This window comes from Oreochromis niloticus, linkage group LG14 (genome assembly GCF_001858045.2).
Source record: "Oreochromis niloticus isolate F11D_XX linkage group LG14, O_niloticus_UMD_NMBU, whole genome shotgun sequence".
NCBI lineage: Eukaryota > Metazoa > Chordata > Actinopteri > Cichliformes > Cichlidae > Oreochromis > Oreochromis niloticus.
Window position 1 is genome coordinate 21,218,335 of NC_031979.2, and position 15,891 is coordinate 21,234,225.

General features: G+C 40.0%; 2 protein-coding genes across 5 annotated transcripts in view; both read right to left on the reverse strand.

Moving 5' to 3' along the window:
- Positions 1–1,246: 1,246 nt before the first annotated feature.
- On the reverse strand, positions 1,247–11,945 carry mlf1 (myeloid leukemia factor 1). 2 transcript variants are annotated; one of them, XM_003450853.5, is made up of 8 exons: positions 10,327–11,945; positions 9,386–9,548; positions 5,277–5,321; positions 4,022–4,105; positions 3,575–3,703; positions 3,202–3,361; positions 2,259–2,397; positions 1,247–2,144 (listed from the first exon to the last, which is right to left on the reverse strand). In XM_003450853.5, the coding sequence occupies exons 1-8, from the start codon at positions 10,371–10,373 to the stop codon at positions 2,102–2,104; spliced, it is 810 nt and encodes a 269-aa protein (XP_003450901.1). In that variant the 5' UTR covers positions 10,374–11,945; the 3' UTR covers positions 1,247–2,101. The 2 variants fall into 2 exon arrangements, with proteins under 2 accessions (XP_003450901.1, XP_005455850.1); XM_005455793.4 differs by lacking the exon at positions 5,277–5,321.
- Positions 11,946–12,086: 141 nt separating this feature from the next.
- The window catches only part of rsrc1 (arginine/serine-rich coiled-coil 1), a 120,957-nt gene continuing 117,152 nt past the window's right edge, over positions 12,087–15,891 (reverse strand). For all 3 annotated transcript variants that reach the window (XM_025898480.1, XM_003450817.5, XM_005455791.3), the window contains exons 9-10: positions 15,700–15,807; positions 12,087–12,404 (exon numbers count right to left, since the gene is read on the reverse strand). In XM_025898480.1, coding sequence (XP_025754265.1) covers positions 12,312–12,404; positions 15,700–15,807 — 201 coding nt within the window. In that variant the 3' untranslated portion in view covers positions 12,087–12,311. The remainder of the gene's footprint in view (positions 12,405–15,699; positions 15,808–15,891) is intronic.

Sequence of the window (15,891 nt, forward strand, 5' to 3'; positions counted from 1 at the left end):
TACAAAGCACTTAGGTGTAGAAAGACGTTTTTGTGTGAGTGAGTAGAAATGAACAAGTCCATACAGATATCTATTTGGGATCATTGTCATGCTGAAAAATGAAGATGTTACCCATCAGATGTTTTCCACAAGGTGGATCAAAATCTAATAGCATATTCCTGTGCTCAGAAGTCCAGCCCCAAACCACGACACACCTCAGACTAACCAGATGGCGAGGGCGCTCACTGATGTACCTCTCCCCTGACCTCCCCTGTTCATAGTGACAATGATTTGTACCAAACATTTGCTGAAATTTTTCATGTTTCTTAAGGATGTGACTTTCAGATACCGTTCCCCTGCTGCAATTAGTTTTTTTTAAGCTTGTCACGTCTTCTTTTGTCTCTCACTTATCCAGTTTCCTAATTTTTTGAAGGACAAGCTGGACACAATGCAGAAATATGCAAGTTTTCTGTTAATATTTCTTTGGGGATCACTTTGTTGGTGGAAAAAATAGTATTTAATGTCAACATATGTTATTGTTGGGATTTTTCATAGATTCAGCTAAAGAAATGTGAATAAATTGTGTTTTTATGACAGGCTGCTAATGACAAAGTGCCTAAAGATAATATTTAAAATTGCTTTGCTTAGTTGTCTGTGAAGAATATGGTGCCTTTGTGCTTGAATAACTCATAAGTCAGTGTTAAGTGGCTTAACAAAAAAAAGCACTTTTTAAAAAAATGGTTCAGGCATAAGGACTGGACTGAAAATGATTGAAAAAGCAGCCAATGTACAGAGCTCTTCAGTAAAGGTCTGGCTCATTGGAAGCAAAATATAATGAAATGAAAGGTGTCTCAAGACTTTTGCACAGCACTCGATATTTACACACCATCATGCTCTTTTGGCCCTTGTGCTGTGTATTCAGAGGGTAAATGAGGACTTTGTTAACAGGTCAGGTTACTGCAGCTTCTTCCAATTGTAGCTGAAGCTCTGGGATGTATGCGGTCTGATATAGAAACATGTGAGAGGCACGCTTGCAGCTGTGTAACATCTCAGACCAATCTGAGCTACTGACAAGTGCTTAGATCCAAAAATACCAGCCCAGGTCACTCCTAGAGACAAGGGGTTCATTACAACACTGGCTTATGCTCCTGAACCTTTTGTAGGGCTACACCAAACATATGTATTTTTTTTAGTTATTCAGTATTCAGACTGACTTCCAAATACTGAGGATAACCTTGTTTGTATATAGTTAAAAAACCCCACCAGATTAGTCTTATCATTTTTATTTTCAGTTGATACATTTTCTTCACTGTTAAAGCTCGTAAAAATACACAAATCACTGAGAAAAATTCACACGTCGACAGTTTGTGCAATGCAGAACGGAGTTCATCACATGAAAAGCGAGACAACACCAAATTAATAATATAAAAAGAGATGGGTAATAGTTCTTTTTACATAGATTACAGCAGATAAAGTACATCTATCGCATCAGGTACAAGACAACATAATCACAGACAAAACAGGTATGATCTAAGTGCATTAGCGCATTCCACACAGCTCAGTAATTCACTATGTTCTCTCCGGTCTGGCTGCATGACAATATTAAAAAAGACAATAAGAGAAACTGATGAAATCAACTGCGTATTGAATGTGTTACCTCTATATGATGACATCACTACATCCACAAGGAAAAAAAATATAATGAAACCAAGCATATTCAAAGTACACTATAACTGCTTTTGCAATTTCAATGCATTACATTTCTATATCATTAATACCCCAGAGATATAAACATTTTCTAGTGTTTATTAATTCTTTTGTCTCGTGTAGTGCCAAACGCCTTACCATTTATGTGTAGTAAATAGTGCACCGATTCAAACTAAGTGCTGAAAAGGTTTTAGCATTCTCATAGTTGTGCGGCATGTTTCTGAAAATGTGCAGCAGTAGTGTGAAATGTAAGTAACTGAGCCAAAATATTGAAAAACCAGACAGAGCTTGACCTTTTAAAATCAAGGTCAGTGGTTTGACTCTGTTTATGGATAAGAAGGGCACCAGTTTGTACTGTATGCTGTTTTAAAAAAACAACAACTTTATTGCACACTGCTTCATCGTCCCTGAGCTCTTACTTTTTCTGTTTTCCTTTAGCCTTGCTCCTTGGTTGGTCTCTGCAGGAAACACCAAAACAAAGACAAAAAAATAAATACGTATCTTCCATATGTTTGTCATTTGATGGTGATCTGGAATTTCTCAACTGTCTTCAGCACTACATGTAATCCAACCTGTGGGCCTGCTCAGGGCCGGTGAGGGCTGCCTGGTGAACAACACGGGGTTGTGGTTCGTTCAAGCGAGACATGGGCCCGGGTTGCTGAAACTTGGACACCTCCTGCTGCCACTCATCATCAAAAGACTGTGCTTCAGCTGAGAGTAAGGAATTATTATCATGTTAGGCAGACTCAGGGCCTAGAAAGACCTAAACAATGGCATTTCATAGTAGTATAACATTTTTATCTGAAATCTTTTTTAAACATAAAGTTTTCATGGAACTTGTTGGTAACGCTTTATAATACAGCCCGCCACTAAGGATATAATTACCCTGTAATTAAACGGAATTTCAGTGTATGTTATTTGGAATTACAATGTATTTTATTTACCTACAGATACTTCAAGGTAGATACACAAAAACAACAAGTCAGATTTTCTTTTAAAGAAAACAAAGAAATAATTACATTGTAAGTAATTTTAAGTAATGCATAAGTAATGTTATTAAAGATGAATCCACTCCATTACAAATTTGCAATGTTTTTTGTTGTTCCACAAAATTATGATAAAATTACACACTACAGAAAATTGCTTAGTATATTTTATGTCTCATTTCCAGTAAAATATCTGACATTACATAATACTTAAAAATACTTATGTATCAAGCAAAATTACTTACATTTACTCGTGTATAGTTTTTTGTTTCTTGTAAAAATCTGACTTGTTGCAGCCTTACTGTAGTGTATCTACTTTTAAGTTTTTGTATAAGTAAAATTTCAAATAAAATACATGGAAATTCCATTTAATTACAGGGGAATTACACCCTTAGTCGTGGGTCGTATTATAAAGTGTTACCAACTTATCCAAACACACCATAAAACTATGGTGGCACGCTTAAAAAACATAGAGGGAGAATACATTTTTGCAGCCTTTACATACAGAAATAGGAAAGTTATAACATACATTCATCCATATTTTGGAAGTCCTGGTTGAACTCCTTCTCTCCTGTTTTCTTGTTGTATTTCTTCTCAACAACATGCCCCCGGTCCTGGATGTGGTGTCCGATTTTCATCTTCTCAAGACCGCTCTCAGAGTCTCTGATTGCTTGCCGGGTCTCCTTGATCTGGGGCGCGTTAAAAATAAGCGCATATCATTAAAGTCATGCGACATAGGAGTTACAAGGAAAGCTGTAATAATTCCAATAAAACAAGCTCATATTGAGTATATGACAGTTAAAGTGTAGACGTTTCTCATGTTGGACAGGAAACTTACAGCACTAACATGCATTTAGTTTTGATATAATATAGTACAGTAATACATCCACAGGGTTACTTACCCCTCCTGGGGCACAGCGTGTTGACGAGGTTGCTTGGTAGACCTTGGGAGGCTCATTTCCAACCTTTGAATATGTCATTACTGATGAGGAGCTAAATGAGTGGGTGTTTGAATCTGCAGACATATTCTCCTGAAACACACAGAAACAAATACTGTCAGGCAATCTACTTTTGTATAACATAATTTTCAATATCAATTCAGTTTTAGTTAAATCGTGCCAAATCACAACAATAGTTCCCTCAAGGCACTTTATATTGTAAGTTAATAGAGAGAAAACACCAACAATCGGACAACCCACTATTAGCAACCACTTGGTAACAGTGGGAAGGAAAAACTCCTTTTTAACAGGAAGAAACTGCCAAGAGAAACAGGCTCAGGGAGGGGCAGCAATCTGCCGCGACTGTGAGTCTGAGAAAACCAAGAAGGAAGAGGCTGAACGTAAACTCACAAGGTTTCTGTGCATTCCCTCCATCCTGCTTCTCATGCTGGCCATCATGTTGTCAAACACACCGAAAGGGTTTCTCATCAAGTCCTGCGCAGACACAACGGGAAAATAATAACAGTCATTTGATGGCTGGGCTCACATGCCACTGGGTCACAAAACATTTTCAGCTCATAAACAGCCGCAGCATGCGTACAAACATACATGTACGGACTTCACTGCGCTAAATGTATCTTACACATGTGCTGCCCGGGACACATTTTATCACTTCACCATACTGTATCATGTTACCTCCTGGGATTCGTGACAAAAGTTTAAGCAAGTACAGCAGAGGATTCCTTAATCTGGATTTTTCTTGATTAGAGATATTAAAAGTGGATAACTTCAACTGTTTCTGTGCTGCTTTTGTCAAGCCAGGTTTTCCCCTAATTAAATCGACCCAGATCTTACAGAAACAGACGCATCATCAGTCTTGTACTTCAGAAACTGCAAACCACTATTACATCCTTATAACTTCTCAGAGTAAAGACATAATCTTGTGCCAAACAACGATGATGATGCCACAGTTGGCGTCATCATCTAGTTATAAACTAGATTATGTAAAACTCCTAAAGCAACCCGCCAGTCATTCCACATACTGGTCATGGCGTTTTCATAGGAATTATTCTTTGTATTTTTTTCAGAAGTTTAAAAATAGACTCTGCCTTCATGCATTCTGAGTATTGTTACAAGTAATGTATATGTTTAGGTGTAATCTAGCACCACAATAATATTTATGTTACTAATCATCTCCCAAACACCATTTCATGATTAACTTTGACTTTAAAATGTTAAAGCCTTGAAAGAGTAATGTGATAGTATAAATTTGGAGTTCAATTCAGTTTTACTTCTTGCTTAATATTTTAAGGTAACCAACATAAAACATTAAGGAGAAACCCCAAACAATACGTTATGAGTAAACACTCAGGGTTTAGGGGACTGGTGAGGAACCATCCATTACAACTGGTTACAGGGTGAGGGAAAACAGAAGAGAAAAAAGGAGAGCATAGAGAGACAAGGACAAGACATTTTTGCAGAGAGTTGGCAGAAGTTAATAGCATGGAGTAGTGGCATATAAATGGATCAGAAGAAATGGTCGGCGAGCGCTTGTTCCTGAACAAAGAGTAGTGGAAAGAACTAGTTACAGACTTAAGAGCACGCACATAGCCTATATATGAGAAAGCCACATGAGTTTTAATGAACAATAGAGAACTCTACTGACCGTACTGTCAATCCCACCAAACGGCAACAACGACCGGCTCATATCCTGAGGAGTCAAACAACACCAGTTTAGCAACACAACTTCACACACAATATTTGAATAATTTGGAACAGTAATAGTAAAAATGTCTGCATTATACAGCTGTGATCGTAAGTTCAAATGTAGTTGGCCTCATCAAGTTGAAAGACATTGTAGAACCTTCAGCACTACTCATTAAATGATTTACGTGAGTGTATGTATTATTTGAGCCTATATGCTTTCTTTTGACTCAATGTGGGGTAGAGAAAATCTGTATGCTGTACGATCATTTTACCCTGGAAAGAAAACAGTTCAAACAAATCATTAAAAGCCCCAAATTAGCATGACATTGATGTCCATGATGAGTGTGTGTAAACTTTGGACAACAACTGTACATACATGTTCTAGCTCAGTGATATGTTGCTACATACAAAAACTGTAGACTTTCCATGTGTTTGCTGTGGTTATTGCCAGTAGCTGTTAGATTTTCTTAAATCAGTAAGTAAGCCCTTGACACGGTCACACACAACTCCCCACATAGCTCAAAGCACAGCCGTTCAAGGCCTTGAACCTTCTGGAAGTGTAAGGAGTGAGAAACCAGGAGGGGCCAGCCTGCAGGCTTCATTCAGAGTCTGTGTTCCCTCGACCAAAATCACAGGTGTTTGTGACCCTTTGACCCTGGATAAACATCTCAACTGCCATCATGATGTGTGCCAATGGATTTTCAGTGAGTGTGATGCACAGTGGTATTGTGCGTGATCAGTGGGGTGTTGAGTGACTTGTGTTCCAAGTGTAATTGGGTCGCATTGCCAGAGATTAGTGTGGCTTGAACACTGAAACTGAGCTTCATTCTAGGAAGGCTTCAGTGGGCAGGGTGGACCACTGAGGACAGGAATCTCACAGCGGGCCCAGAGTCCAAGGCTGCTCTCTCAGCTCTTTTCAAAGGTCAAGCTGATGTAAAATGCTCCTGACCCGTATCTATGAGGCCCCCACAGCCATTTTTATCCCACAGTGGCATCTATGAACTAATAAATGCCAGTTACATATCTGCCAGCATTATATTTAGACCAGGGTTGAGCAGAGGAGAGACTGAGGGTGAAAAATAATGTGGTCTACATGTTACACATTATTTTTGGCTGGTGGATAGCTGAAAATTGATCTTTTCTGTCTGTCTGTTTGATATTAAACCTACAACTTTGCATCCCGAGGCAGGCTGCAGGAACCAAAGAAGTGATAAATCACCAGAAAGTTTTCTGTTAAATTTGTTCTCTCAGAGCTAAACGACTACAGAGAAGGTAAAGAGGCACTGAGTCAGGTGATTAACGTTAATAGGTGAATAAAGTTAACTTTCTACATTTCTATAGATTTTTTATTCAGCGTAAACAGAATATTAATCAGCAACAAAAAGAGCTCACACGAGCTCCTCCGCTGGTAGTTACCACATCTCTTTGTAACCCTAACTAAACAGAACCACCGTAGAATTACAGTGAGGCTTGATTGTCAGTGATACTTTTGTAAACAAATGCCTAGATGAAGACGTGTTTTGAAATGTAATATAAACCCGGTGGTTGATATTGGCAAGCGACAGAGAAATGTGAGTACTCAAAGCAGCCATGGAAGGTAAGGCAGGACTTATTGTCCTGCTGAGAATCTAATGCTTGGTAAGCGAACACAAGAAGTACAAGCCTTCCAGCATTTATGTTGTCAGTGTGTGTGTGCCATTGCATCCATGTTACTTTGTAAGCTGCGACGGCGCGTAATTATGCTTGCGAAGATGTTTTAATGATGTATTTTTGCGTGCACATTTGTGCCTGTGATATTGGAGAACAGTTAGAGGGAGAGAGTGAGCTGTCTGTCGTGCAGCCGCTAATTGCGGTAGCATTGCCAAGGCACATTCTGCCAAACAGATGGATGAAAAGAGCAACAATGAATAAACCGAGTGTCCGTGACATCTGTACATACAAGCCACTGCAAAGACAATAACACAGCTCCACAGCTTCAGACCACTCTTGGGCAGCATTTCTCTTTATCTTCAGATAAATGAGGCAAAGCAGAGACTTAATTTCATATGTCTTACCACAAAGTAGGTCTTCTGATTGTTGTTTTAACAAAACAGTGTAAGAGAACCTGTAAGCCATATTTGCTGTTGAAGGAAACAACAGAGCAGCACAACAGCTTTCAGTGTAGCCCCTTTCTTGTTCTTGACTTGAAGGAGGAAGTGTCTGTTCTGTTATGTGTAGACTATAACAGGGTGAATGAAGATCCACCGTTCGATGTTTATTCAGTGCCCCAGGCTGATGAGCTCCTGGACCAGTTAGGCTTTTCAAAACCCTGTGTTTGGAACACTGTCAGATTTGACATCTCAGCAGAGTACAAGCTGAAAGCCACTTCTTTAGTCTGTCAGTTTGTGGTACTTCCTTCTAACTTTTCTGGGTCTCCATGAGGTGTTGTATCCACATCAGCATACACTGCACATATCTGGATGATGGTAGGATTCCAAGCAAAAGCTGGGAGAAATATGACATGGTGCATGATGGGCTCAAAACCAGCGTGTGAGGTAGGGCACAGCAAGATGCAATTACTTGACCAAAGAAGAAATCTTCTAGAAACTAGAAGCAAGTCTCACCACTTGGCAGTCATCTTTTGGTCGATTATTAGGAAGCATTATCCAAAGTTAAAGTTAACTCCAGTAGTCACTGGGACATAAAAAAAAGTCTGATTAAAAGAAAAAAAAGCAATTTTTTTAAAAGATTTGTTTCTGGACGCTATACTTATATTCTCCCACAGACCTAAATTCAAGAAGCTTGAAGGGCCATGTTTGTGTTCCTGGGCTTTGTAAGTTATGAGTGGGTGTTTTTCCCGGAACTGCACAGCTCTAACAAGGCCCCTGACCAACCTAAGATTGACTCAGATCTGGTGAAGCAGCCACTCTGTAGAGAACCACACCTCCGCTCACCTAACCTAACCTCTCTCCTATTTATTCTGCAGGCTGAAGCTTTAAACAAGAGGGTGAAGCAGTGCAGAGCAATCCGTCAGTCCCACTTTTTAGGATTTGCCTTGTGTCCATGACCCCCTGCAGTGCCTCCACTGCTTGAAGAAAACCCAGATCACCTGGTGGTTCTGTCTTTTCAGTGTTTTAAGCTCAAGGTGGTCTACAGGCTGTGCGTGCAGATAGTTGTGGCAGACTTCCTTTCCACTCTCATTAGACAAGTTGTCAGAGCTTCCCTCTCAGCTGGCATTAGCTAGTTAAAGGTATGGTGCTAATAAAGAAAAAGCAGACAGCTGGCGATTGAGGGCAGGCTTCTGATGTAAGTCATTATCGAGGATATAAATACAGGCTCTCATGAGGTAGTGGGATTAAAGCAGGTGACGGGAACTAAGTTTGACTAAAAGCAGGCAGTGGCGGGGCGATTTGGAAAAGGTTAACGGGTGCAGTAGCAAGTCTAAACTAACCCCTGGCCTATCTACTCGTTAATTCATTACATCGAGGACAGTTAACATCAAAAAGTTCTAGAGCAAACATCTGGTCAATGAATACTGTCTAACCATCATACCTTGAGGAAATATGTTGCAAAGCCATGGCCTTACGCTCAGGTGATAAGACAAATTGCATGAAATAAAAGATTATTGGGGAAAGCACTTGTATTTAATGATGAAAGACCAGCTAAAGTAATATCTAAATAAACACTTATCTTCAGCAGAGAAAAGCAGAATTCTTTGGGAGTCATATGGCTTGGAGTTTTCAAGCTTTAAGACTGTGCATGTTTTTGCAAGAAAGCAGTGTGTCAGTGGAACAATGCACTATAAATAGGGCTCTTCAGGGCTAGATATAACTGTCCAGAGAGGCCAAGGGGGTTGCCCTTTCACAAAACCAAAGACTCACATGGCCCCATACCTCAGTGAGAGGTGCCAGTGGCAGGCTTCCAGTATAGCCTTAGTAAACTCAAAATACCAGCCATCTGTGGTTATAAACTCACAGATCATAAGTGTTACACTTAAGCAGCGGCTTCATTCATTTCCCTTGTAGAGCTAAACTGTTGGTGTCTATTACACGTTAGCTGAGTTTACAAGTTGACGAAACACTTTCTCACCCTGTGTTCGTTTCTCAGTGGATGGGATGAACTAGGATGTTCTATCATCTCGTGGCCACGGTTTCTCCCATCCATTAGACTTGGCATAAGGGCCCCACCGAAAGGCTCGGAGAAGCTACGCATCATCTGCCGCATATGCTCCCTATGTGCACGGAAAGGATCCCTGTGGGAAAGGAAGAAACAGTAAAGACAAAGTGCATCTCAATATTCGCTAAGGAAAAGAAAAGGAAAAGAAAAAACACAAATAAAAAAAGATTTATGTTTACATGTCAGAATGACTCACATCTTTTAGTTACATCAGCTTGAAACTCATTATAGACAAAGTCTTTACTGAAGACAACACACTACGAAGGACTCCTAATATAATTTTAGCCACCTTTAACACTTGACTTAGAAGTCGGGTCAAGTGTGGCTGCCCTAACTAAGTGATAGCACAGTGCCAGTGTAGACACTATACTACACTTTCTGCAAACTGCACTGGCTCTTCCTTATAATGATAGAAAGCTGCATCAAAAACAAATATGGACACAAAGTAACGCCCTTGTATTTATTTTTTAACAAGTAAAGGGGTTCACATTAAAACCAACTATAGCAACTTAAACTTATTAAAAACTGTATCATATCACAATAATAGTTACTGTGTTCAGTGCAGATTGGCAGTAACATGACTAAGTCAAAGAAAACTATCAGGCTGTTATTATCTTGTAAGTTGCACATCTAATTAACCGAACAACAGATAACACAGGTAATTTAGTTAGGTCTAATGTGCCAATGACAGCTTTTAATAAAAACAATATTCCCACTGCTGTTCATCCGCGTGATAAATTGACAAATACATACACGAATGCAGAGACTTAGCAAGACTTCCAAACTAAAAACCCAACAGATTTGAACAGTGACAGCTCTTCAGAAACATTTAACACACTGGTTCAGTTACTCACGAGACGAACGGATCTTCATCAAACTCCCTGAGACTGCTGTTGAACATTTTCAGGTGTTTTCGAAGCGGTAAAGGTTTTCTAGAAAAAAATCCGCCACAGGTGTCCGGAGCCCCCCCGCTCAGCCTCGGTATCGTTACTATGGAGGCGATGACAGGCAACCTGATTTTTAAAAGCAAAGACGCGCTGACGGCAGACCACGTGGTACGAATCCGTCCCTCGAACTGGCTGGTTCATCATGGGGGTCGAACGGGTTCTCTCCGCGCGCTGTCTGTTGTGGCTGGCTGCTATGGCAACGCAACTCTCGAAATTTCTTGAAAAAAATTGAAGTTTCTTATCCTGTTAATGTACGTTGCTGCAAAAAGTTGAAGTGTGTTTATCCGACTTATTCACACACGGAGCTGTTACATTCATACAGCAAGCTATGCCACTAAAGAACATAAAAAGTAGACATATTGGTGACATGAGGGAACTCTCTGGAGCATCTGCTGGAGTGATTCTTGGAAGACATTTGTAAGAGTGGCTCTGTTTAAACAGTAACCCTATCCCAGAACATGCCAGGAGGCCATGCACACAAGTAAAAGTTGTACTTGACCCCATGCAAGCGCCCACACAGGCAAGCTTAATTTTGTCGCTTAGTTTATCACACATTCTTATTTATTATTTCATCGCTACACTCACTATTTGGAGTGTACTTGAGTGACACAGTGGATCCTAGAAGCAATATAGATTACCATCTGGCGGTTCCACAAATAGACCTGAGTGTAGACTCAACCCTGACTTGGATCCAATCTTGCTGAAACATGGATACAGCACTAAAAACAAACACAAACATAAATAACTAAGAAGCACACATCTGATATATATATATGTGTGTGTGTATCTATACATATATATATTTAGGCCCTAGGCAGATGAGAGAAGAGGGTGCATTCTTATGCAACCCTCCATGGTGTAATTTGGAGCCTTACAAATAAAATGCAAAATGTCACAAGTTCGTGTTGTTTCTTTCATGTCACGTCCAATTCTACTTCATTCACACAAAATCACAAGACAGCTTTCATTTGCACAAACAAACAGTTACAGCACTGTGTAGCTCACCCTCACTTCTTTTTATTTTACTTCCAAGGAGCCAGACTTCCTTGGAATTTTTTTAAGTGGTCTTGATCAGTAGTTCTCCGTGCTTCCAGATGCTCTCTCAAAGTTTTCCTTTGGGGGTTAGCTGCTTTTTCCACTTACTTTCAGTCAGGTACCTAACTGAAGGGATGAACCAGTGTTGGGTCCAGTGGTACACATAAATGACTCAGCAAAGACAGTAAGTATCTACAGCCATCTGTAAAACATGGTGGTGCTGTCATTGCGTGGTGCTGCATTTCAACCGGTGGTGTTGGAGATATTGGAAAAAGTTAATGGAAAATTTTGATCGATGCTGAAATAACATGTGGAAAGCACCTGACTGGCAACAGTGTCATTTTTCAGAATAACAATGATCCCAAACACACTACCAGTGCAGTAAAAGCATATCTGGATAGGGAAAAAACAAACAAAAAACCCCAAACCAGACACACACACACACACACACACACACACACACAATAGGCTGCTGTCAGCCATAGTTTGGCCTCTCAAGAGCCTGGACCTCAGTTAAGCTAGTTAGAGCTTGGACCTTAACTGGCAGTAAGATTTCCCTTCATTAAATATGAAATGAGTAAAAACAAAAGAAAAGCGCTGATCTTAACAAACACACACACAAACAGCACACATTGAAACCAAAAAATGTTTATTTGTGCAAAGTCTCACTAGTCTGTATAATTACTAAGAGAAATTAGAGGAAGGGGGATAAAAACATACTGTGATGTCCTGAAACATGAGAAAATATGACAGGGGCTAAAATAAAATAAAACCAAACATGACTATATGAATGAGGTTCAAACGGAGACTGAAATTGTCCTGGGAACAGGAAAGACCTCTCGGGTCACCGATGATGCTCAGGGCACGGGGCTTCCCATCAGCCTCTCCTGTCGCAGCGAGATCAGCCTTAGCAGCCACAGCTCCTCAGCCTTCTCCTTATCCAAAAACAACTGCAGACCAGCAAAGAGAGGATATGTTAGTAAACACAAAGACAAAGGCACACCGGTACTATGGACTGCTATGAAACCATACAATCATTTTCTTTGATTTTGTTAGAGTGTAGAGTGTGAAGTCACTGTGATTGAGAAGAAATCACAGTAGAATAAAAAAAAAAAAAATTATTTTATCTGATAATAAGAAATTGAAATCCTCAATAACTATGACCAAACGGAAACAGCACAAAACAGTTTGATTTTGATTTCTGTAACGAAAATTCTCACACCTGAGAAATAAAAACCACAGAATCTTTTCTTAAAAAAAAATTGATTTTACCAATCCATCAAATACACAGATATTTAAGAGTTAAATCTATATGCATCTTTAAAAAAAGAAAAGTGATATGGAAGTAATCCCTCTCAATGATCACATAATCCAGTGTATGAAATGTGTGGCAGTGGATTTATTTGAATTGACCCTGACATGCTGTTATTAAAGATAGCTTATTTTATCTAAGGCTACTTTGCAAAAGTGAAGCCATTCCTCTGTTTGAGAGAACTACCCATGCATTTATTTTGTCTCGACTTGATTATTGTACTCTTCTTTATTCAGGTGTCAGTTTGCGGTTGGTTAGCCAAGTACAGCTGGTCCAAAACACTGCAGCACGGTTATTAACTGACTAAATATCTCCCATACTAGCATCCCTACACTGGTTGCCAGAGTTTTCAAATCCATTTGAAGATTTTATTAATTGTTTTTAAGCCACTGCATGGATTAGCGTCCTAGTACATCTCCAATCTTTTAAGTTGGCTCATTCCTTAAAGATCACTAATGTCTGCGGAGCAAATGCTCCTAGCTGTGCTCAGGTCCAGGTTAAAGCACAGAGGAGATTGTCCCTGATTTGGCTTTTGTCTGGCAGAAAATATGTCTATGTATCTAATCTAATATTTAATATCTAATATGTAGAGCCCTACAAAAAAAAGAAACACATTGCCATGTAGCTAAATATGCTTAATTTTAAAAAAAAAACTGGTGATATTTAATGCCAACTGCAACATGCAACATCTAGCCAAAAAAGCTTCTACCTGGATTTATCTGAGAAAGCAGGAAGGAACTTTAAACACTCTTAAACAACCATGTTGGAAGACACTAGCATACACTGAAAAATCTCTTGATACATGCCAAACTACTAACATTGTGTTATGACCTGTAAAACCCATTATTAAACTCTGGAAGGATAGCGGTGAACTATCTTGTTCAAAGAATAAATGTGGTCATTAAAAAATCTAATGATGCGAGAAAGCTATGTTTAATGGTGAAAGTAAGCACTTTTCCACAGATACCATGTGAAGAAAACTCACTAAACAGCTGTGTGGTATTAAAAAAACACAACAACACACTTATCAGTGAGGCTAAGACTTTGATTTGGTATGAAACATAAAGATTGGATTCTGAAGCAAAGAAAAAGGTCACATGGTTGGATGAGTCCAGATGTTCCTGCTTCCAGATTGGTGGGTGCATGGGGTAAGGAGAGAAATATCATGCCTCATGGCTACTGTACATGCCTGTAGGGGGCAGTGTTATGATCGGGGGTTGTTCCAGTTGGTTAGATCTGGGTAGAGCAGCATCGCGCATCCAAATAAAATGAGATCAGCTGAAAACATGAATTTAGTGAAGGACAGGGATTTTCTATCAACTGATTTTTTTTCTTCTGTCACATTCCAAGATGAAAAACCAGGATTTATTAGCCTAAAATTATAAAAGAGGGGTTCAGGAAGCATGAAACAATTTTCACACATGGATTGGCCACCACAGAATCCAAAATCGATCGATCAATCAATCAATCAATCAATCAATCAATCAATCAATCAATCAATCAATCAATCAATCAATCAATCTTAACATAGTCACCAGCTCCAGGTGACCCTACATCCTGAATGAAAATAAATCAGAAATAAATCAGTTAAGTTTCCCTGTAAGTAAGAGAGCACGACATGGAGTAGTCTGTGCTGCTCGCTGAGACCCATGTGGACAGATTAATGATGCTGAAATACACCAGTGAAGTCTCGGGCACCTTACACATCATATCAGTCCTTTTCTATCTACTCAGCCCTAAATGCACATTAGAAAAACCTTAAAAAACAAACAAAAAAAAACCATGTAACTCTCCTCTTGTCCCATAGACCTAGGTGGATGTAAAAGCCTGGTGATAGAAAAGACCAACGCAAGCGACTTGCATTCACCTCAGTACTTCACCAGCAGTAATGATATTGATTGCAAGTGGGGTATAAAAACTGCTGCTGCAAGTGCCTGATGAATGAAGGCATCTGTTTATTACAAAGTAACATAATGACTGTGAGGCTGTGAAGCAAGGCGCTGAGACATAGGGGGAAAATTGGAAGATCATTTCTATATTCACTGCATGTGTTTGTGTGAGGGTGAGAGATAATGTTGACATGCTGACTATGTGTACATACTGTACATCTATGTGGTGATATGTGTCCATTATTATGCAGATTGCAGCGCAAACCCCGGGCATGCCAATCCTTCATTCCTAACCTACGCTGCTTACAGCTGCACTGCATGTTAGCTCCGTGTTAGATTCAGCACCAGTGAGTTCTTGTCTGTCGGCCCTGCGCTGGTGTCATGGTGCTAATGAGGCTGTGTGTGTGGGATGACAGTATCTGAGCTGGGCTAATGGGACTCATCTGTTCTAATTGGAAGTAGAGCTGGAGCTGGAGCTGGGGCTGGGGCCCGCCTGGGGCATATTGCTACCATACATCAGCCTGTCTAAGGGTGTGTATGTGTGCGGATTAGGCTGGGGGGCACTGTGTGCGTATGTAAGAGTGTGTGTGTGTGTGTGATGGGGGTTATCTGCATACATCAAAACATAACTTAGTTTCCCCAGTGGAGATAGATGACTGGGAAGCCCCAGGGAGCGTTATTGGAGTTTAAAGTTTTCCTTCTCGTTTTTCATCGTTGGTCGGCAGAAGAGGAGGAGGAGGTGATGTTAGGCGGCTCTAAACTGCTGTACTACAGTGTCCTGCTTGCTATATGCAGGAGTGGTGTATCTAGTGGTGATGACAGCAGCAGCATTTTTAACATAAAAACTTTACAAAGTTTGTCCACAAATCGATAAATTCAAGCGACACAAATGACATGATCAACTTCAGCGACGCCTCAGGATTAGAAACTCCTCACTAGCTCGGAGGCTGTTAAAAATTTGGCTGTTATGGAGAAGAACGACAGCTTGTGGGTCATACTGTAGCAGAGGAAAACAGCGGAAGGGTTTGCCTGGTGAGAACTTACACTTGGATGAGCAAGCGTGTCAGTGTCACTGTATACTATTGACGTGGGAAGTGTGACGTCCTGCGAATATGCCCTCTCTGGCTCCTGCTTCACCTCAGGCAGCTCAGTCTGTATTCACAGGAATACACAAAAACACACACAAAAAATTTAAAATGAGCACAGAGACTTGCCTGAGTGTACAAAAAAAAAAAG